The sequence below is a fragment of the Eptesicus fuscus genome, chromosome 12 (genome assembly GCF_027574615.1).
Source record: "Eptesicus fuscus isolate TK198812 chromosome 12, DD_ASM_mEF_20220401, whole genome shotgun sequence".
In the NCBI taxonomy this organism is placed as follows: Eukaryota; Metazoa; Chordata; class Mammalia; order Chiroptera; family Vespertilionidae; genus Eptesicus; species Eptesicus fuscus.
Window position 1 is genome coordinate 41,617,168 of NC_072484.1, and position 22,228 is coordinate 41,639,395.

Consider the following 22,228-nt stretch of genomic DNA (forward strand, 5'->3'; position numbering starts at 1 on the left):
TTTTTTTGTTAAGTGCTGCAGGGTAATCTGGCAGTCTTTGCTTACCATCAGAGGTTCAGTGACACGCCAAGCAGGCACTTCAAGCAGCGTGGTATAATTGCCAGCCCCACAATGCCCGCCTTTCAGGTCCTATTGGGGCTATTTGAACATTCCAGAGCATTTTTACCCAGCTCTAATGTGCAGGGAGTCATGGAAGTAAAACATGGGGTTTACATTATTCATCTTCTCAGCCACCGGCTGCTTTATAGACAATGAAATAGCGCTTCCAGGGCAACCCACAACGATGGACGATTGCCATTCCCAGAGCAGGATGGAGGCCATCGCGTGCACTGGAAATACTCCTAGCGTCTCCTCAGGGGGCTCCATGTTTTCATGTGTGTAGCTTATTGGCCATTTGTATATCTTTTAGGAAAATTGTTGTTGTTTTTTTAATATATATTTTATTGATTTTTACAGAGAGGAAGGGAGAGGGATAGAGAGTTAGAAACATCGATGAGAGAGAAACATCGATTAGCTGCCTCCTGCACACTCCCTAATCGGTATGTGCCCGCAACCAAGGTACATGACCTTGACGGGAATCGAACCTGGGACCCTTCAGTCTGCAGGCCAACGCTCTATCCACTGAGCCAAACCAGTCAGCGCAGGAAAAATGTTTTTTGAAGTCATTTGCCCATTTTTGAAGTGGGTTGTTTTCCTTTGTTGAATTTTAGTTCTCTCTATACCTTTAGCTGTTAGTAAAAATGGTGTAAAAGATTTAAAATACCTACTCTCTCATATACAAGAAATCCTGAACATTATGTTAAGTGAAATAAGCCAGTCAATGAAAGAAAAATACCACATGATCTCACTCATTTATGGATAATAAAGAACATTATAAACTTGAACAAAAAGATAGATACAGAGGCAGTAAAGCATCAAACAGTCTGTCAAATTACAGCAGGAAGGTTAGGGAGAGGTGGGGAAGATAAGAGATCAATCAAAGGACTTGCATGCATGCATATAAGCATAACCAATGGACGCAAAACTCTGGGGGGTGAGGGCATATATGGGAGTGGGGTGGGGTGGGGCAATGGTAAGATATGTACACATCTAATACCTTAATAAAAAAAAAAAGAAAGAAAGAAATCCTGAGGGAGGTGGGATTCAGGGTTGTTTAGTTCAACTTAATTCGGTGACTCCAGTATTTCTTCAGGCACGATGGTTTTTCCATCTTGCCACTCTGCCACCATGGTTCAGGTTTGTCCTGAGGCTGATTTCTCTCATGGCCACAAGAGGTCTGCCGAAGTTCCAGGTGTCGCATCCAGATGAGACAACATGCAACGAAGCAAGGAGGTCATCACTTTTTAGGCTTCGCCTTATTAATAGCTCTGAGTCCTTTCCCAGAAACCTCTAAATCCCTCACACCTCAATGAGCAGCCGAGTCACAGGCCTGCCCTAAACCTATCACTAACGAAAGGGAACTAGACCGCTGACCTCACCAATTAGGATTTGCCAATGAGTCCCGTGGGAGGAAGGACAGAAACCTACACTAAATCAAGGCTCTCGGAGTAAGGCAGGAGTGTGAAATTGATTTGGGATGGACGTCCAACCGCGACTGCAGCCAGCATGAAAGTCATTTCTTGTGACCTCACCCAGTATAGCAATTTCAAAAATTAGTCACTGCTATTAAGTGTGAACAAGTGGGGTTTTATCCATTCCCAGATGCTCATGTAAAGTCGTGTTGATAGTTTTAAGACCACGAGTCCTTAAGAGCAAGCAGTTACCTGTTTCTCTTGCTCGAAGCACTGATGCTGTGATTTCGGTTGGCAGGCTGCTCCTCTCTCTGGTCTGGGCCTCTTTCATCCGTTACTCCTTTCTTAGTCTTGCAAGACAAGTGGCTGTTACTGTAACAACGTAATTGTTCCTCTGGCTCTACTGCCGAAATAAACAGAAATGAAAAGGAAATAGAGAGCTTCAAATTGTGCTCTCCTCTGCCCGACAACTTCCCAAGATGCCTCAGCTACAGACAGCCACATGGACAACCGACATGAACTTGAATTTAAAATAAAGCCTGAGTAGAGTCCTTTCTTCCCACTTAACTTCCGAGGATGTGGAAAACAAGAAGAATGAGTAACGTGAAAAACCATTTACTTCGTAGTCAGGAATTGGCAGCCTGCTGGTCAGATGCTACCTGTAGAGGTGCTGCTTGCCTGGAAAGTTTTTTAAAAATTAGAACTAGCCAGTCACAGACATGTAAAAAACCAAGAGATTTCACACACAAATCCAGGTGGCAAGTTTTTGCAAAGTTAGAAGACCTGCTCTTGGGTCTACTTTCCCTGAAGACAACCAGTGCCCGACAGTGCCCCTGTAGATTCGGCCCACATTCTCCACTTTGCCACAGTCCCCACCACACCCTAGTTATGCCCCTGCCTGCTTTATTTGTTTACATGACCTGCCTGCCCACTCTAGGCGTTGAGTTGGTGATCCTCGTTTAACTGTTACATATGCCAGGGGTAAGGGAACTACTCCATGATTTGTTCGACAATATATTGAAATTCCTGCTCACACTTGTGATTCTCTAGGTGTGTGTGTGCAGTGTTTTAGAAGGGTGTTTGCCACATAATATTTGCTTCCCTGGCCGACTTTGAAGATTCACCCCTTCCCTGCTGGTCACTGGATGAAGGAAGGAAGACTGTTAAAAAAGAGGCGAAATTGCTAGGCAATGCCATTCACTCTGACATGCTGCTGGTGAGCAGTTCTTACTATGTGAACAGAACCGGAATAGAATCTAGTGCAGAGTGTGGGATCAGACCATCTGTTCCCAAGATACTTGTTTGCTGAAGTGCCCACTGTCTCCTGAAACAAGTCAAGCAGCAGGCCCTACACAGAATATTGATGAGCTCCTGGGGCCTGTGTGGTCAAGCCCCAGTTTGACCTCTCTCCGCTCTGCTCCACCTGATTATGTGTTTCTGAGATGACGGAGGGCACAGTTCTCATAGAACCAACCAATCATTGCCTGGAGTCTTTAACATCACAAATAGAAATTTTCACTGTTCTCTGGATAATGACATTGAGAGATAGAATTTGCATGAAGACTTCAAGAGATCCTATATAATTCTGATAGGTGAAATGTTAGAGACAGAGAGATGATAGAGATAGAGATAGATAGATAGATAGATAGATAGATAGATAGATAGATAGATAGATAGACAGATACATAGATACATAGATACATAGATAGATGATAGATATCTCTTTGTCATATTTGAAGGCACCAATAAATGTCTGTGTCCAATCTCGACCCCGATGAGGCAGTGGAGGGCGAGGGGCCTCCTGCCACCCCTCCTACCGCTTGCCTCTTTGCTGAGAGGCTGGGCTTCATGTTTGATTTATTCCCTCTTCTCTGGACCATGTGGGCTGACTCTCTTTACTTGGGGTTCACCAAAACCAAAATATGCAATCCCAATCACTTGCCACTTAAACAAGGAGCAATTTACTACTTTAAATGTAAAGGAAATGTGTTACAGGCATCCTAGCAGGTCAGGTGACAGTAAGACTCCCGTTATGGCTGGGGTGCATCACTAGAGTAATTCCAAGTCTGCCTCATTTCTGGCACTGCTGGGCAGGCCCGAGGTTCCCAGAACATAATCAAGGAAAGAAAGTCCATGGCAGTGACATGGTTGCTGAGGTGACTTACGGATTTAGTCTCTAGTAGAACTCAACCAAGATTTTTTAAAATATATTTTTTGTGAATTTCTCTTTTTAGCATTATAGATGCGCATTTTGTTTTTGTTTTTAATTAATTAATTATTTTATTTATTTATTCATTTTTAATATATTTTTATTGATTTCAGAGAGGAAGGGAGAGGAGAGAGAGAGAGAGATGGAAACATCAATGATGAGAGAGAATCATTGATTGGCTGCCTCCTGCACGTTCCCCACTGGGGATCGAGCCCGCATCCCGGGCATGTGCCCTTGGCCGGAATCGAACCTGGGACTGTTTAGTCCGTAGGCTAACGCTCTATCCACTGAGCAAAACCAGCTAGGCCTCATTTTTTTTTTTAATTTGTCTCCCCCTCCCATATGTGTATATAGTTTTCAGATATTTAGAAAAGTTTGTGGTTTTGTTTCAGTGATTACCTTGAAAAAGTATACCTTTACATAGTATCTTTGGACATCTATTTCTACAGGCAGTCTCTATTCATTTCCTACTCTGAACAATGATAATATTGTTTCCCCCAATATCAGTCAGTACACTTACCTTTTTTTTTTTTGTATTTAGCTTTGTACTATTAAGTACACTTACACTTCTTTTACTTGTTAGTGAAGTTATTTGACTTCGAGCTATTACATAGATGGCAATCAGCAAATTGACTCTAGTTATTATCCTTTTCCTTCATTCTCTCTCTCTCTCCCTCTCCCTCTCTCTCTCTCTTTCTCTCTCTCGGTTGGTTGCATCATTTCTATATTGTTGATACAGATAACGTTTACTTTTTGTTGTCACACAAAGTCCCACAGTTGCTTCCACTCTGTTCTGTAGATGGCATTCACCCACAGTTCTCTTGCTGAACTATCCTTAATCATCTCTTGATTGGCTGACATTCATCCTCTAATAGTTTAGTAAGAAGGAATACTATTCCCTGAATTCTTCTTTGTTCAGAGTGACTTGTCTACAGCCTCTATTCCTGAAAGAAAGTCCATCTGGAGTCAATTTTTTTTTTCTTAAGTCTCCTGGAGTAGTCCCCTCACTCCTGTTGTTCCACACAGCTTCCATGACAATCTCAGCAATTTTGGGTCACACTTACACATTTTCTGTTCATCTTCAAGTCACAACTATCTTCTAGTTTCACTGACAGTGGTGTTTGAGGGTTTTGTTTCTTTTGCATAATATCTGGGAAGAGAAGATAGGAAATGAGAAGGTGCAGTCTCAGAAAACCATGTTTAGCCTTGAACATATGCCATGGGTCTCTTTAAAAAAGAGGATGGAAAGATGTGCCTTTGATTTTCCCTATAACACAAGGAGCAGATACCACTTTAGCATGAGCAGAAGACACACCTGGGAATTCCAAATAGATCATCTTCCTTAGAATTTCAAAGCAACCCTTAAGATAGATATTATGCACACTATACAGATTAGTAACTTCATTTATATAATTTAAGAACTAGATCAGGGGCATCTGGTCTTTAAATGGGAAAAAAAACAGGAATAAGACCCATTCTTTTAATTCAAAAGCAAGTTCTACTTTACTACATCACATTGTCTCCTACAAATACCCCAGAACCAAAAAGATAATTCCCTTCCTGGACAGTGAATGTCTAGGAACTTAGAGCAGTTCCTAATATCCTTTCCTGCCCATGAGCCTTAAGTATCACCAGCATGTTGGTCACTTGTGCTAATTGGAGGGTGGCCATAAAGGTCACTAAACCTCAAAGCATCTACCTACCCAATTTTTTACACACTTAAATTCTACTCTTCAAGATTTATTCTTTGGGTTGGTCATTATATCTCCAGAAATACACCTTTAAAATGTAAATATTTCTAGTTGGCTGGTATGCTAGGATATTTAAGTCATTTATACCTTGGTATTAAATACCAGGTATTAGAAACTAACCTGAGTGGAAATCTTATCTATATATATAAAAGGCTAAGTGACCCTTTGACTATCCGAGGATGTCAAAGTGACTATGATGCGCACTGACCACCAGGGGCAGACGCTCAACACAGGAGCTGCCAAGCTGCAGTGACTTGGCAGCAGTGGTTCTGGTGTGATGCACTCTGTACCAGAGAGGAGAGAGCCCGATTCCTGGGTGCATCACCTGAGAACTGCCCTGTCACAATACAAACCCCTCAGGGGATGTCCAAGAGCTGGTTTTGGCCCAATTACTGCAGGCCAGGCTGAGGGACCCCACCTGCTGGAGGGACCCTGCTCACTCTGCAGATGACCTTCGAGCCATGACAGTGCCCCAGGTGCAGCTGGCAGGGGAGGGACCTCAGGAGGTTGGCTCCAGGGCATGTCCAGCCCATCTCACCCAGTCCTGCCCTGCCAGCCACCTTTAGTTAATTTTCTTTCAATGTGCAAGAATCCGTGCACCAGGGCACTAATAGTATATAATGTCTAATGATAGGCCTAAACTTATTACGTAGTTGCTGTGTTTGGAAGGATACCAGGAAGAGGATACCATGTATAAAATATTTTTACTGCCCAGGAATATAAAATTCTATCCTTAATATAATTATTTTAATTAATTGACTTTGAATTAAGAATTGCCATCCTTTAGGGCTCATTCTATTAAAATGCAAGTATTTTTTCATGAAAGGTTTAAGAGGTTAGTAAATCACGTTTGATTCATGTACATAATTTAGAAGCAATTCTTGCCTAACTTTAATGATGGAAGGGCATGAGAACATAAAAGCAGAAGCTTTCTGGGCCCCCTGGTTTCTCTGAAGGTGTTTAATGATGTAAGAATCCCCCTGGCTGGGTTGACCTGGTGTGTGTGTGAGGTGGGGGAGTCAGAGGGGGGAGTTGAAAGGAAAAGGGGAAGCTTTCCACTCAATGGGCATCATCAAGCCCCTGGACTTGGGAGGACTCAGAGAGGAGGGCGTTCCTAGGCTGAGGAAAGGCCTTTCTCATTCATTTCTGGCGATTCCGGGAGGAGGCATTTTATTAGAAAACTTCCAGTGCACAACCAGCAGGTGAAGTTCTCAAGGTAGCCATCAGGTGGCACCCTCAGCTAAGTTACTGAATGAGCATCAGCATTGTGCGCTGAGAGGATGCTTATTACAAGTCCTCTGGTCCAGCCCTTAGGTCTTACAGGCAAAGAACTTCTGCCTGAGTGAGACCGCCTTGCCTGAGGCCACATGTCAAGTCCGTGACAGAACTGAGGATCCTGTGATCTCCTGACAAGGAACCCAAACATGGCTCTATGATAGTAATCTGACAGGAGTGCTCCTTACCCTAAATGAAACAAAATACAGGAAAGACAGGAGAGCTGCTGTTTGAGTTTGAGTTCAAAGTTTAGCAGGCTAACCCTTGAGTCTTGAGCAGACTTTTGGTCGACTGCCAGGCAGTCACATTTACTGAGGGTTTGTTTGCTCTATAAAAGGGCAAGAGATGGGGGAGGGATTAAGGAAGGAATCACAGAGCGATCGGGGAAAAGTAAGAAAAGACTAGGTATGTAAAACCACGAGAGCTTCTGGAAGGAGATGTGCTTTGAACTAGGGATAGAAAACTTCAAGGAAAGAAGAAAAAAGTGACCTAGACAGAGGGCATGTAGTATTCATCTAGGTGAAATAGCAGGAACAAGCTCACAGTGTGAATTTAAGCCATTGCCTCTTTTCCAGGAGAGCTGGTGCGTTAGGCTGGTCTGTTATTTTGGATAAAAAAAGGTGTTGTCCACCTTGAGCAATAATATAGCGGAGGAACTGGGGAGAGCAAGCCACAGTCAAGGTCATTTGTGTAGAGCAGAGGGTCTCTATTTCTGAGAAGGCCAATGGGAAAGTCATGCAGATAAGCCTTGAAGGCAGAAAGAGGAGTTAAAATTTGAAATGGCAGAAAAAGTGTGTGGATGTATTTATCACTGCCTAAGATAGTGGGCATGCAATGTATGTTAGTTGAATTGATGACATCTTTATTGACTTGGAAAAGTTTCATCTGGCAAGAGAGCAACACGTTGAAAATGGTATTTAGAAAAATTATTCCAATGGGAGTACTTGAAATGGGTGGAAGCAGCAAGAGTTTGTGGGAAGACTTGTTTTTTAACAGCTTTATTGAGATGTGATTTCACATATCATACTATTCACTCATGAAGAGTACACTTATTTAGTTGGGTCAAAGATAAGTGTAACCATCCATCATCATAGGCAATTTAGGGAAATTTCCATTACCTCCAGAAGAAATCCCATATCCTTTACCTATCACCCTCTATGTCCCCCATCCCCTGCCCCTCCTCCAGAACAAAGCAACCATGAATCTACTTTCCGTCTTTATGGGTTTCCTACCTGGGTTTTCATATAAATTTCCATTTATATGGTATAATGTTTTCAAGATTCACCCATGTCGTAGCATGTAGCAGTACTTTGTCTCTTTTTATGGTCAAATAATAATCCACCACATGTCCATACCACATTTTGTTTATTACTTCAACTGTTGATGGACATTTGGATTGTTTCACCTTTTGGCTATTATGAAAAATGATGGTATAAGCATTCACGTTCAAATTTCTGTGTGGACCTGTTTTCATTTCTCTTGGCCAGAATTGATAGGTGATATAGTAACTACATACTAGTATATTTAATAGTTTGAAGAATTGCCAGATTTGCTTTCTTTTTAAAAAATATACTTTTATTGATTTCAGATAAGAAGGGAGAGAGAGATAGAAACATCAATGATGAGAGGGAATCATTGATTGGCTGCCTCCTGCATGCCCCCTACTGGGGATCGAGCCTGCAACCCGAGCATGTGCCCTTGACCAGAATCAAACCTGGGACCCTTCAGTCCGCAGGTTGACTGTCTATCCACTGAGCCAAACCAACTAGGGCCAGCTTTGCTTTCCAAAGCAACTGCACCAGGTCCCATTTCCACCAGCAGTGTGTGAGGGCAGCAGGAAACAATGGCTACACCCCATTCTTCGGAAGGAAGCAAGAATTATATCTTATTGTGTCATCACAAGCTGCCTTTTCCCCATTCGAGACCATATTATATTTCGTCCCTTATTATTATTACCTATCATGCCTCTCCTGACGAAGCCTGGCCTCTGTAGCTGCCTCTGGAGAGACCGGCTGTCTCTCGCCATAATGTATTCAACTCGTGACAGCAGGTGCCTCTCACAATAGTGGCTACCTCTGGAAACAGTGGCTGCCTGTCCTGATAATAGCTGCTTCTGGCAATAGTAGCTGCTTGTCCTGGTAGTAGCTGCCCGTAGCAATATAACCCAGTCAGGTAGCTTAGCTGCCTGTCATGATGGTGTCCCGCCCAGTAGTTACATGTCACGAGATTTATGGGATTCTAAAGGAATTTCTAATTGAATTTATTGGGGTTACATTGGTTAATAAAATTATATAGGCTGTGAGACTTGGCCAAGGATCTAGATGATTTGATCCAGTTTTAGGAAAGGGCTTTTACAGTGAGCGGTTAAGGCAGTTAAGAAATTAATCACGAATGAGTCATTAACTCTGCCCACTATTGTGCAGTTAACAAACTGAGGTCAGATCATTAGAGCCAGTTCCCAATTAAGAAGACGACATTGGCACTGAGTGCGCCATGGGGCTCTTTGAAGGGTCCTGCGCCTCCCCCCCCCCCCCACTTTGGCGCGGCAGAGCCTCCCCTTTCCCAGGCGGTTTAGGACGCAGGCTGAGCTCCCAGGCGGGGCGGGGCGGGGCGGGGCGGACTCTGGCTTCCGGAGCAGAGGAAATGCCAAATTCTCATTCTTATTATCTTCCCTAAAAGTCTTTTCCTGCCAGCTTCTTGGTCCTGGGACTGGGGCTGGAGTTGTGCGTGTGTGCGTGTGTGTGTGTGTGTGTGTGTGTGTGTGTGTGTGTGTGTGTGTAGGGTGGCGGCATTGACAGCACCTCAAATGCTAAAGTCCTAGGGCGGCTGGGTCCACACCTTGACGTCCCTACCCTCCTCTGCCCGCAGGAGGGACCCGGCTCCTCGGAAGCGGAGTCCCTACTGTCCCCGCTTCCCTCACGCGGGTTCTCCAAGGTCTCCGCGAAGACTGTCAATGAACCGATGAATCCGGCGGCGAGAGGCCAGGATCGGGATTCCCTCCCTCCACTCGCGGGAGCCTAGGTTCACTAGGGCGGGGCGGGGGCGGGCAGGGTTGTCTTCCCCGGTTTGGTAACTCTTCCACTTGCACACAGCGGGGCTGCCCAGTTCACTTGCTGACCTCTGGGGCAGCCTGCCCCTCCCAAGGACTCCCCGAGTCCTCCCGTCACCTACAATAGGTCTGACCATCCTCAGGGCGGCGGAGGTGGGAGCGCGGACCCGCAGGGGGCAGAACGGGGTTCCGGGAGCGGGAAACCCCTAATGGATGCACGGCTTGGACGGGCCTGGAGCTGCAGCGCGGGGCCCCAGGACACCCAGTAAAGAGAGCTCCAGGGGCCTGGGCCGTCTTGGACCCCTCGGCTCTGGAGACAAGCGAGCGGGAGAGAGGAGCCCTCAGTCCCCCGCGACCTGGCGGTAGAGAAAAAATCGCCCCAGAGGCGGGGAGCCGTGGTGCGCACCACGGACAAGACACCCTGGTGTCCAGGAAGAGACTCCTCCGGGGGAAAATCGCGAACCTGAAGCTCCCCCACCCCCGCGGGGGAGACTGCTGGAGGCCGGGAGCCGGGTGGCCGGCTCCGCACAGGCTGGGGACCACAGGGTCAGCGGAGGGTCCCGGGCGAGCGCGGCGGACGGTCGGGGTGCGGGACCAGGGCTGCGCCTGACTCCGCCGGTCAGTCGCCAGCGGTCCAATTCGATGCGTCCTTCCCCGCGCGCCCCCTTGTTCTTAGCGCCCCGCCCTGGGCGCCGCCCAACAGGATTCCCAGGAGCCCAAAACAGCCCTTCTTCTGACTCACCTGCTTGCCTCCCGCGGCCAGAGCAGACGTCATCTTCTGGGAAAGGGTCGCCAAGCCTCCCTCTATGATGGACGGGACCCCAGTGGGCCTGGATCAAGGCCCGCCTCCATCTGGTCGCTGTGTCTTTCCTCTCCGAACCCTGCAAGGCCACTCGCAACTGGTTCTGGTTCCCCTTCAGTGGACCCTCAGGCTCATTGCGAAGACTCAACAACCATTTCCCAAGTGATGCGGGCTTACTGGGGAGGCCTTTCCCGGGAGTCCCGGGTGCCCGCCCCAAATCAGAGCCAGCTCAGTCTAGTTTTGGAAGCCAGCGCCTCCGCAAAGCGATTTCTGTAGCCCTGAGCGTGAGCAGCGGCCCCAAGCGCTTCAGGTTGTCCGGGGCTCTAAAGCTCCTTGCCAGGAGCCATTCTCACCTCCAGTCTGAGTTAAGGTCTGGCTTCCAGTCTCACCTGCACCAGTTCGGGGGCAGCCGGCAGCAAGAGTCTCCGACTTTGGAGTTGCCCTGGGGTGGGGGCGCTGAGACTGGGGTGTGGTCCAGCTCTCCCCAGGATTCCCAGGAAAGCACTCACAGCTCGCTCCCACCTCTCAGGATCTCAGTTTCCAGGTGGTCTAACGAGCTGTTTTTGGGAACTGAATAAGGAGCACTTATTCAGCAAATGTTTCCTGGGCGGGCACTATGACGGGGAACGGACCCAGTTTGTGGTTGTTACAGCTCCAGAGATTACAAGGCTGCTAACTGGGGCAACCTCTCTGTGCCTCAGTTTCCTCCTTTATAAAATAGGGCTAAGTATATCTTCCTGGTAGGGTGGTTGTGAGTCTTCGATGAGTCAACAGATAGATGTAAACCGCTTAGAAGCCTGTTGGCACATAGTTTTCCAGTGATCATTAACCTTGAGCAATTTTATTATCATTTCCTAAGGACTTGTCCCTGAAATCCAGTTGAAATGGCTCAAATTGTTGATACCTAAAGAGATGGTTTAGCAGAATATCCACTCTCAAACTGGACTAAATAGTAAAGGAAGAGAAGGAGGTGGTGGAAAAAATGTGGATTAAAAAAAATAGAGCCCAGCCAGTGTGGCTCAGTGGTCGAGCCACACCTATGAACCAGGAGGTCATGGTTTCATTTCTGGTCAGGGCACACGCCCAGGTTACGGGCTGGATCCCCAGTAGGGGTTGTGCAAGAAGCAGCCAATCAATTATTCTCTCTCATCACTGATGTTTCCAGCTCTCTCTCCCTCTCCTTTCCTCTCTGAAATCAAGAAAATATATATATATTTTTAAAAAGAATAGAAAGAAAAATGGCAGAGAGGAAACAAAATGAACAATTGTGGAAATAATCGAAGAAAAGTGAAGAAAATGCTGATGTGAGGATGGGCCCAGACTATAAGAATAATGAGGGCAGGCAGAGGGAGAGGGCAGTGAATTTGGGCGTTCTCTGAATAAATTATTCCTAGGTGTTAAAGAATGAAAGAGGACAGGCCAACCTGAAAGAAATTTACTTATGCATTCATCGAGTTTACCTATTGTTTCTTGCCAAGAGCTGAGATCACTTGGGCCACTTCATCCATTCCCCCAAGGAACATCTTTTGAGCGAAAGCACAGGTATTCCTTCTTATATCTTGGGGGGGAAACAACCGATTAAATAAATGCTTACTGACCAACCTACTATGTGCAAGACACCAGAGGAAGGGCTAGGATACATAGCCCTGTGTATGCCACAGCCTCTCGAACCCGGGCGTGGCAAGGCCTGAGTTCCGCAATGACACCCTCTACCCCAAGCTCGGAACAGTCATCCTCCCAAGGAGGTTTTAGGAAGCCCAGCGCAGCGCAGGGATGCTGCGGGGATCAGAGAAACGGCCCACAACGCGGAGGGCTTCATGCCGGGTCATTGACAATTTATACAAAAGACTTACAGGTGATCTCATTCCATCTTTCCCACCTCCCAGAGGTGGGCTTCATTCTGACTAGGAAGGGGCGGGGGACTGGGTGGTTACTAACGTGCTAACCTCCGACAGACGGTAGGCGGTTGATGCTAAGCTCTGGCGGCATCTTTCGGGGTGTAAGCCTAGTTAGGGGACCCGCCGCCCAGCTTCCAGGGTCAATTTCGGATACGACAGCCTCTCAGCCTGGGAGTCCCGGGCCCTCCTTTACCCGTGAGAACCCGGGGAGCTTCTGAAGCCCCGGGGACCTCCGGGTTCCTTCTCCACCGCAGAGCCGGTGCCAGAGAACTGCAGATACTGTCCACAATGCCCCGCGAGGACGCGCCTTCCCCGTTGGGCACAGAGCGCTCCAGGACACATTCCCAGCGTGGATTAACCGGAACCGCTGGGTGCGGGGGGGGGGGGGGGGGTGGAGGGGGGGAGAGGGTGCGGGGCGAGTTGGGGGAAGGGGCGAGAGAGAGGCGCAGGGCTCAGGAAAGGGAAAGTCGCTCCGGGAATTCGGAGGATGGAGGACATGGACCCTGGGTACCAGGGCTGGCGCCGACCTGGTGACCTGGACAATGCTCTGAGAGGGGCCTTGGCCGCGGCGCACTGGGAAGAGGGAGGCCGGGCCGCCAGGGGCTTCGAGAGTGTTCAGGTTCAGTTCTCCCCCTGGGAAGGTGGTGCAGACGCTTCCCATTGGGGGGTCCTTCCTTCAAAGTGGCAGCCTCAGCCGGACTGTTGGGGGAGCGCATAGGCAGCTGAGCCTTAGGCTCCAAACACCCCAACGCCGCGCATTCGCACGCGCCCTGCCGCGCCAGGGAAGGAGCAGCTCTGGGCCCGGACACGGCCGCGTTGGGAATGGGGACACTGTCCAGGGTGGGGACACTGTCCAGGGTGGGGACACAGCGTCTGCGGAAGCACACTGCTCCCGGAGGGTACCACAGGGGCCCCGATTCCTCGCACTCTTCTACTTTCCGTGCCCCCCGCCCCCATCCCCGGCCCACTCCACAGTCCCTCTCCCATTCACACCCACACCCTCCTCCCACCACCGCAGTCCCGGGGGCGTTTAACTAGAGTCAAACCAAAACAAGTAAATCTTTAATTTTCAATACTTTCTCAAATACTTTGAAACTATTTATACAAACAAGTCTTCAAACCCTATTTCCCCGCCCTCCGGCCCCTCCCCCCCCTTCCTCCCAGTTGTCGTTATCTGGGGTTGCCACGCCGCCAGGGAACCGCCGAGGTCAGGCGCTTTGGGTCCCTCGGACATGGCCGGGCCGCTCGCTTCTCCCCCTCCAGCAGCGAGGCTGGGGGGCTCTGGGGGTTTGGGGTGGCTAAGGGGCCTCGGTCGGCCTGAGGGTCAGTCCTCCGGGCTGAGTCAGGAACAGACGCGCACCCAAGACCCAAGCCTGGCTGCAGCTTCAGGCTGCACGGGGAAGGAGCGGCCGTCGGGGGACCCAGGGAGAAGGGGTGCACGCTTGCGGTTCGTGGTCGGCTCCAGAAGGGCTGTCTGGCGCCCGATTTGGTCCCCGCGCCCCTAGAGTGCCTGCCACGGCTTCCCGATGGCCTGGATGTGCTCCTTGGCCTTCAGGCGCAGCGCCGCGATGCTGCTGTTGCGCGGGTCCGCCTCGTCCAGCGGGAACTTGTCCCCGAAGCCGGGCCCGCAGGGGTAGGCGGGCGGCGGCGGCGCCAGAGGCTGCAGGCCGGGGCCCAGCGGCGGCGAGTTCAGGAAGGGCGGCGGCGGCGGCGTGTAGCTGGCGGGAAGGCTCTGCGCCGGCGGCCCGAAGCCCGGCAGGCTCTGCAGCGCCGTGGCGCCCCCGCCCGGCAACGGCGGCCCGAGCCACGACTCCAGCGGCAGGGCGCCCCCCGCCGGCCCGCCGCCGCCGCCGCCAGAGCCCGCCCCGAGCGGCGCCAGAGCCGCCGAGGGCGGGGAGCGGCTGAAGGAGAGGAGGGGCGAGTCCTGCAGCTTCATGGACGACACCTCCAGCTTCTCCTGCCGTCGCCACTTGGCCCGTCGGTTCTGGAACCACACCTGCGGAAGGCGGCACAGCGGCCGTGGAGCTGCAGCCCAGCCAGCTCACTCCTCCCCACCCCCCAAGTAAAACTGGGGCGCGACCATCTCGCACCTACTCCTCCCCCCCCCCCGCCCCCTCACTCCCTACTCGCATTATCTGTCCTCTTCCTTGGTCCTTTTTGGCTCTTTCCTCCTCCTCTCTTTTCTCTGGGTCTCCTTGTGCCACACTTGTCCCTGTTTATCTCACCGATAGCTATGGTTGTATCTGTTTCCAAAAAAGTGCAGTTAACCCTGGAATCAGACCGTGGGGCGTTGGAATCCAGATCTCACCCATTTCTGTGACCTGCTCGTTGGCAGCCCCTCCTGACACTGCGTGTTAGACTCTGCTTCCGCCCTGTGTGGCTCAGCTCTCAGTAGCCCACCCCGCCCCCCATCAGACTTTCTGTGCTTTACCTACCCTTTGTCGCTGTTATAAACATGTATATAAACCAAATACTCTAAGCACTGTAACTGGCACCACTGGATGCTAAAATACAGTTATTATTTCCACGAATAACTGGTGGTGATAACTATTAGAAAAGTGTGAGTTAGCTTTATCCTAAGTATATTTGAGTTGCTGCTTTGGTAAGATTTTTATTTTTATTTAATTGATATTCATTTAGAATTTCTGATATTTCTTATAAATGGCTTTTGATGATTATAATAGTTTATTATATCTACTTTTACTTTGTGGAGTTAGTTCTGACATTACCCTAAGATGGGTTCGATGAGTTCAAGTCTTTTTTTTTTCTTTACATATGGAAAGTGCATGCCAGAGCGAAGTCTGGTCTCTTAACAATGAAACATCCATGCTTGATTTGATAAAATCACAAGAAAGGGTGCAGTTAGGGTTTCACTACAGTTAGCATCCTCAGAAACAAACAATTCTTGGGGAGAATTGGTCTAGCTTAGTGGAGTATCCAGAAAGAACTTTGGACAAACTGGTGGCTTCAGTGATATATTTATGAAGGAAAATGGGGGGGGGTAGATGTGACTTTATAGACAGAAAGCAGTTGTAAGTCCATAAGAGTGGGGAGGGGCACCTCCAGGGGAACTGAGAAAAGAGCCACCAGAACCTGAGCAGAGCAGGGCAAGTGTGTGTAAGGCTGGGATTTGGGTGAGGGTTCCCATCCTCTGGTCCCCTGTTTCTCAGGATGTCTCCCACTCCATCCCCCAAAATACCAGCTATGGTCTTCAGATGGATCCTGCATCCCCAGTCGGAGGGCTAAAGGCCTGGGGAGTCAGCTGTCATACTGCTGCCTCAGCACAGCTGGAGACCCTGCCTAGCACCCCACCCCCATCTGATGACATCGTAGCCCTGCACTAAGCACCCACCAAACTCTGGACGCTGTGCTGGCCCTGTGGTCACAGAGAAGTCACAGACACTGTTCTCCAGAGGACAAGCCAGAGGACGAGTAAAGAGGGAGGAAGGAAAGTGGGACAGAGGCGGCCTCCGGTAGGAAGGCAGCCCCCGAGCGGCCGCGCCTCTATCCCCGAAGGGGCACTGGAAGGCTTGGCTCTCCTCTTTTTCATCTTTCACTTGACGCTTTTCCTCTTCCTACGGCCAGCCGGCCTCCCTGCACAGCAGGTGCTAATTTGCCCACCCCTCCCATGAAACCATTGCAGCCTCCCTGCCCCCGTTTAGGAGAAACTGAACTGTCCTTGCCAGTTAATCCTGAGCCACATTAGGAAACTATGTTTTAAAACCGTGACATCTACTCGTTACTTTAAACCCTCAAATTGAGCAGAAGAGACAATGACAAGAGCTCGTCCCCTTTTACTTTTAAGACAAGGCAGAAAGCCCCAGCCATCTGAGTATCTCACTTCCTGGAAATCGAATTCAGCCCACCCGTGCGCACACGCACACACACCCACACCCCATTTAGCTCCCCGGCCTTTCACATGCAGTGAAACTTGTTCCCAGTGACTCCTTTCAGGCCTCTGTAAACTCTCCCAATTTGGAAATCCTCCCAGATTTTTCACAGATGACTAGCAAATATTTAAGGCTTTCAAATATTTTAATGATCAGGGATTAAAGATAATTCAGCTTTAATTAAAGCAAAAACCCCTTTACAGCAAAAGGAAAAGGCCTCCGCAGCAGAGGGAAGCTTGGTTGGATGTGCACCAGAGAAGCAAAAGTCAGGTCCTTAAACAAATCCACGGAAAGTTGCAACTGCGAGGCGCCAGGCCCCTCGCAGGAAGACGGGGTTTTTGGTTTTAAACAGGGTAATCGCAGAGGGCGACTAGGGTGGCATTCGGGGTCCCAATCTGGGGACCCTCAGCTGCTGCCTACATTCCCTCTCTACTCAGTACTCACCCCTCCACACACACCCCATCCTGGCTGCGACTAAAGCGCTGTCCTGGCCCGCGGTTCCCAATTCCCCTCTTTTAGCTCCGAAGACGGAGACGGCAAAGGGGATGGGGAACTGTGAACTGGCACCGAATGCCCCCAAGGACGGCGCGGGGCGCACTGAAGAAGATCTGTGACGCTCGTTTGGGGCTCTGGCCAGCCCAGCCGAGGAAGGCCGATGGGAAAAGTGGCATCATAAATGCGTGCGCTCCGGGGACTCAAGGGAGCATTGGCTGCAGCTTGGGCTCGGGCCCTCCCGGGGACGACCTGGGCGCTTTACCTGGACCCGGACCTCGGGGAGGTTGACCTTGCCCGCCAGCTCCTCGCGGCTGTACACGTCGGGGTAGTGGGACTTCTCGAACGCTCGCTCCAGCTCGTGCAGCTGGTATGTGGTGAAGGTGGTGCGGTTCCTCCGGTGCTTCTTCTTCGGCGGCTCCTCCTCCGACAGCTTCGCGTCGCCCGCGAGTCCGACGGGCAGCCCCGGGCTCGGCCGCGCCTCCCCGGGCTCCTTGGGGCAGTAGGGGCGGGGGCCTGGGACGGCGGGGCCCCGGAAGGTCAGAGACACTCCCGGGAGTCTCCCTGGACCCACCCCGCCTACCCTTGGGCACTGGCCGCCAGTTGCGGGCTCCGAGACGACCGGGCGGGTGCAGGGTGGGGGGGGGAGGTCCGGGTGAGAGCTGCGAGGCGCCCCTAAGCTTTCTCTGAACTCAAATCGGAAGCCCCTGCTATCAAACCCGCACCCAGGTGCCTTGATAAAAAGTAAGGCAGGGCTCTCTGTCCTGCAGCGTTTCTAAGTCGGGGCTCCCCGGGGCCTCGCAGCAGCCCGGGCGCGCACTCACCTTCGTACTCAGGAGCGGGCGGCGGGCAGGGCGGGGCGCCTCCCGCGGGCGCCTTAGGGCAGGCAGCCCTCGCGCCCGGCCTCCTATCTCGCTCCTTGGTGCCCCCGGCGCCCGGCTCCGCTGCGAAGGAGCCGAGGATCCCGTCGTCCTTGGTAAACCCCAGGATGGCTTCGATGCTGTGCAGCCGCGAGGTGCTCCCGCCCGGGCTGCGGAGCAGGTGGCCGGCGAGCGAGAAGCTGCCGTCGGCCATGGCTGGGGCGCAGCCGGGCAGGTGCATGGGGAGAGCGGGAGGCAGGAGGGCGCGGCCCGCGCTCTCGGCAGCGCCGTCTGCTTTGGAGACAGAGAAGAGGCTCCAAGACGATGCTTCCCTTGTGCGGCCGTCCAACCCGATGGCTACCGACCCAAGGTCAAGCTCGGCGGGCGACGCCGGCGGAGCTGCGCTTGCTGGAGGGGGCGGCGAGCGCTCGGCCCGCGGCCGCCTGGGTCACTGCCGGAGTCGAAGGTGCGACTCCCGGGAGCTGGGGCTTCGGGGCCTAAAGGCTGCGAGCCCACTCACCCCGGCTCCTCCCCTCTGGCTCCCGACCCAGTCACCCCCACCCCCGCCCCGGAGCGGGCGGATCCCCCAGGCGGGGGCAGCACCTCGCATCTTTCTCTTCCCTCGGACACTCCAAACACACCCCGGGGCAAGCGGTGGGGTTCGACAGGCCTGGGGACCCGGGTCTGGGGTCGGCGCCCCCACACCCCTCCGCCTTGCCTCAGTGGGCCCGACGCCCTTGGTCTCACCTCTTGGTCTTGGGCTTCCCTCCTCCTGGGACTCACCTCCCCCTTCACCTCCCTCACTCCCTAGGCTCCTGCCTGCGCGGGGCTGAGCGCCCGGGGCGACCCTCGGAAAGGCTTCCTGACTGCACGGCGATGGAAGTCAGTCCGCCCTTCTTTTCCGTTTTAATTTCCCCTCTCTGTCCCCCTTTGTACCCCCACGGCAATCCTCTTGGGGCTCCGTAGTCCGAAGCCCGACTTGGGGTTCACTTTGTATATCGGTGTTAACTGCTCCTCTCCGACTGGCGCGCGGGCTCCCTCACTCCGGCACCGGCCCCGAGGCGGGGGTGCCCTCTGCGCCCGCAGGCCCGGGACCTCCAGTGCCCTTGGCCCAGCAGGAGACTGGAAGGCCCCGAGTCGGACGCGCTGCCGGGCTCAGTCCGGCGGGAGATCCTCACTCTCTCAGACTGTGCCCTGCGGGAACCCTCCCCACCCACCAATTCCCCAGGCGGAGGAGAGGACCCGACCTCAGGCTGACTGCGGAGGGACCTTGAGGGGTGGGGGAGGCCTCCAGCTTCTCTGGGAGTTACAGGCATAACCGCTTGCATTTCTTTCCTTTTGGGAGACCCCCTCGAGGCTTCTGTGGCCCGGAGCGGCTCGGAGGCCAAGTGGAAAGATGATTTCTGGGGGAAGGGGGAAGAGGGGTGCTTTTTTTTTTGTGGTCCACATTCCCAGTGCTGTGACCGCTGGCTGAGGCCAGACCCCAGGCGGACACCAGCCTTTGCGGAACTTAAATGCTTCCTGAAAAGCCGACGACTTTTAGGAAAGGACCTGGAGAGTCTTACAAATCTTTGCAGGTGCCTTGATCTCCACCCAGGGGCGTCCCCTCCCTTTGCGTTCAGAAAAGCGTTTCCTGCATTCTTTCTGAGGGTCCAGCTCGGACGCAAGCCCTGTCAGCCCCACAAAGGAAAGGGAGGGCCAGGGCCCCTGGCCTTGAGGAGCGTAAGGCCCAGCCTGGGAGACAGGACAACAGAAGAAACAAGAGAAAAACGCCTATCTTTGGATCCTCCACATTGAAATTGACCTGTGACTAAGCTAAGGATCCTTAAATGGGTAAATGGAGGGAAGTTAATTTCACCCATCGCTTTATTTGTTTTTAATACAAACATAAAAAGGTAAGTTAAAGAGCAAGCATGTGAGTTTGAAGCAGCCAGAAACTGATTCAAGTTCAATTATTTTTAATTTTAAGAAAACGCTAAATTAATGAAAATCAATATGTGTTTTGTAGTGCTTGCAGATCACTATACTTTTTAGAATCCTTTCACATTCTTCCTGTCATCGGATCCCCACAGCCCTGTGAGGTGAGCTGGACCGTATATATATTTGTGCCCATTTTACAGAAGAGGAAACAGAGTCTCAAAGTGATAGGATACAGCTTTTAAGTGGAAGGGTCAGGACTAGAACTCAGACCTACTGACGCCTTGTCCAGTGTTTTCCAGCTGTGGCTCTTTCGTAATTATTAAGGAAGAGGGTGATGTTTGGAAAGAATCAAAGCACAGCTTAGCCTGAGGCATCTTCCCAGAGACTGAATCCTACATCTAAGAAGCTGAGGTAGGAATAAGTGAAGTCAGAATCCCTAGACAGAGGCGCTGGAGTCCAGGCGGACTGAAGAGGATCCCACCACAACCAGGTGAAGGAGCCCGCCCCAGGCTCTCCTCAGGCTGCCAGGCTGTCAAAGGCACTGCCCCAAATCAGCCTGCTGGCACCTCACCAGGTCCCATGTACCGTTACATGGAGCAGGTGCTGGGATGCTGAGGCCTCGGTGACCAGAGGCGGCCTTAGGGATAATTAATTGGTGTTTTCGGTTTCCCCTCTGACTGAGAATGCTTTTTATGTAAACTTGTCCAATATTAAACTGATCTCTATAATCACCGTTAAACAAAGATTGGCAGCGTTTCCTTAAGCTCCTGCCCACACGCTAAGGGGCTTAGCGCCTTGTTTTCCAAAGTTAATTCCCTCTGGAACTGCCCAGCTCTCCCTAATAGGCCCAGGTGAGGTTGGCTTTTATTTACTGTTTATTTCAGAGGCTGGGGGGTGGGGAGCAGAAAAGACTACAACAGCCACTAGTGAGGGACTAGGGGGGAAACAGGGCAAAGCGGGACAAGGGGAGGTTGGGGCTTCCTTTGTGAGCGACATAAAGAGCTAGTCAATACCATTGTGGGCATGGTGGAGGGTACTCCAAGCAATCAGCCGGGGGTCATTGTTAGGGGCTAATCTACATGTGTATTTCCCAAGAACTCGATTAGGGACGATGAATGGACTCGGCCGTGTCCCTAATTCTTCTAGCAATTTTCTGGCAGTTACGCCAGCTCCTAAGCAGCCCAGCTTCAGCAAAAGTAAGGAGCCTGGCTTCTGAACTCCACCTCTGTTTAATTCATTAATTCATTAGGTGGATCAAAGAAAACTCCCCCTCCCACCCACCCCACAGGGGCCGGAGTGAGACACAGCTAAAGCCCCTTTAAACCAGGCATAGCTCAGAGAAACATTTCCAAAAGTGAGGAGAGTGGAGTGATTGGGGTATGGGGTGTCTTAAGAGAGGGAGGCTCTGTGTAACGCGGGAAGCACAATACAGACAGTAGAAGTTGGGAGAAAGATTTTGGGGAGCAAGGGCATAGAGACTGGTGAGTCCTAACAAAACAAAATCTAAATGCAAGCAGCAGTTCTGTGGAGTGGCAGCATAAAGAGGCTCTTTTCTCTTGGGTACATGCAGGAGGGCCTGTTTCTGGAAGTATTCTAGGCAGATGGCTTCACCACAACACTCTTGAGAGAAATGAGTGTCTATAGAGTTCCCTTAGCACTGGGCGGGTAGGGGGCACGGTCACAAAGTGAGTTCATGCCATTTGACCACAGCCTCTAGGAATTTTCCCTTGAAGTGATGTTTCAGGTTTGAGCAAAAAAAAAATGTCGCTTTAAGGGCTATTGCTTCATAAAGTATATAAAACAAATAGATTGTCTTGTGTGGTCATCCCCTTAGTAGATATGGTTTCATCCTGGAATAACTCCACCTGTCTCATACCACCTTGTGGGACCATCACCTCCCACTAGTCCATGTTCATTCAGGAAGGCAACTAAACTGCAGTTTCAGCCAAAGCAAAGCATAACTCATATCATCATCATCATCTCTCTCTCTCTCTCACACACACACACACACACACACACACACACACACACACTGAAGTTCAACAAATGCTATATTCTAGAGTTAAAAACAATATAGCCCTAGCTGATTTGGCTCAGTGGATAGAGCGCTGGCCCTGTGGACTGAAGGGTCCCTGGTTCGATTTTGGTCAAGGGCACATGCCCAGGTTGCAGGCTCGATTCCCAGTAGGGGTGTGCAGGAGGCAGCCGATCAATGATTCTCTCTCATCATTGATGCTTCTATCTCTCTCTCCCTTTCCCTTCCTCTCTGAAATCAATTAAAAATATATATGTATTAAAAAACACAAAACAATATATAACAACCCTGGCTGATGTGACTCAGTTGGTTGGACCATTGTCCTGTTCACTGCAAGGTCTCGGGTTCGATTCTGGTCCAGGCACATACCTAGGTTGTGGAGCCAATCCCTGGTCAGGGTATGTACGGGAGGGAACTGGTCAATGTTTCTTTCTCACATTGATGTTTCTCTCACTCCCTTCCTCTCTCAAATCAATAAAAATAAATAAATATGCTTAAATCTGAGTTCACAATGATACACATAACATAAAACTTAA

The 22,228-nt window shown here is 50.9% G+C and overlaps 1 protein-coding gene and 1 long non-coding RNA gene across 2 annotated transcripts; both read right to left on the reverse strand.

Moving 5' to 3' along the window:
- Positions 1-905: 905 nt before the first annotated feature.
- On the reverse strand, positions 906-10,410 carry LOC129150960 (uncharacterized). Its single transcript, XR_008557753.1, has 4 exons — positions 10,259-10,410; positions 4,785-4,870; positions 1,764-1,914; positions 906-1,276 (listed from the first exon to the last, which is right to left on the reverse strand). It is a non-coding gene; the product is annotated as an uncharacterized LOC129150960 (long non-coding RNA).
- A 3,255-nt stretch (positions 10,411-13,665) lies between these two features.
- RAX (retina and anterior neural fold homeobox) lies at positions 13,666-17,978 on the reverse strand. Its single transcript, XM_054724350.1, has 3 exons — positions 17,702-17,978; positions 17,143-17,393; positions 13,666-14,491 (listed from the first exon to the last, which is right to left on the reverse strand). The coding sequence occupies exons 1-3, from the start codon at positions 17,976-17,978 to the stop codon at positions 13,997-13,999; spliced, it is 1,023 nt and encodes a 340-aa protein (XP_054580325.1). The 3' UTR covers positions 13,666-13,996.
- Between the last annotated feature and the right edge of the window lie 4,250 nt (positions 17,979-22,228).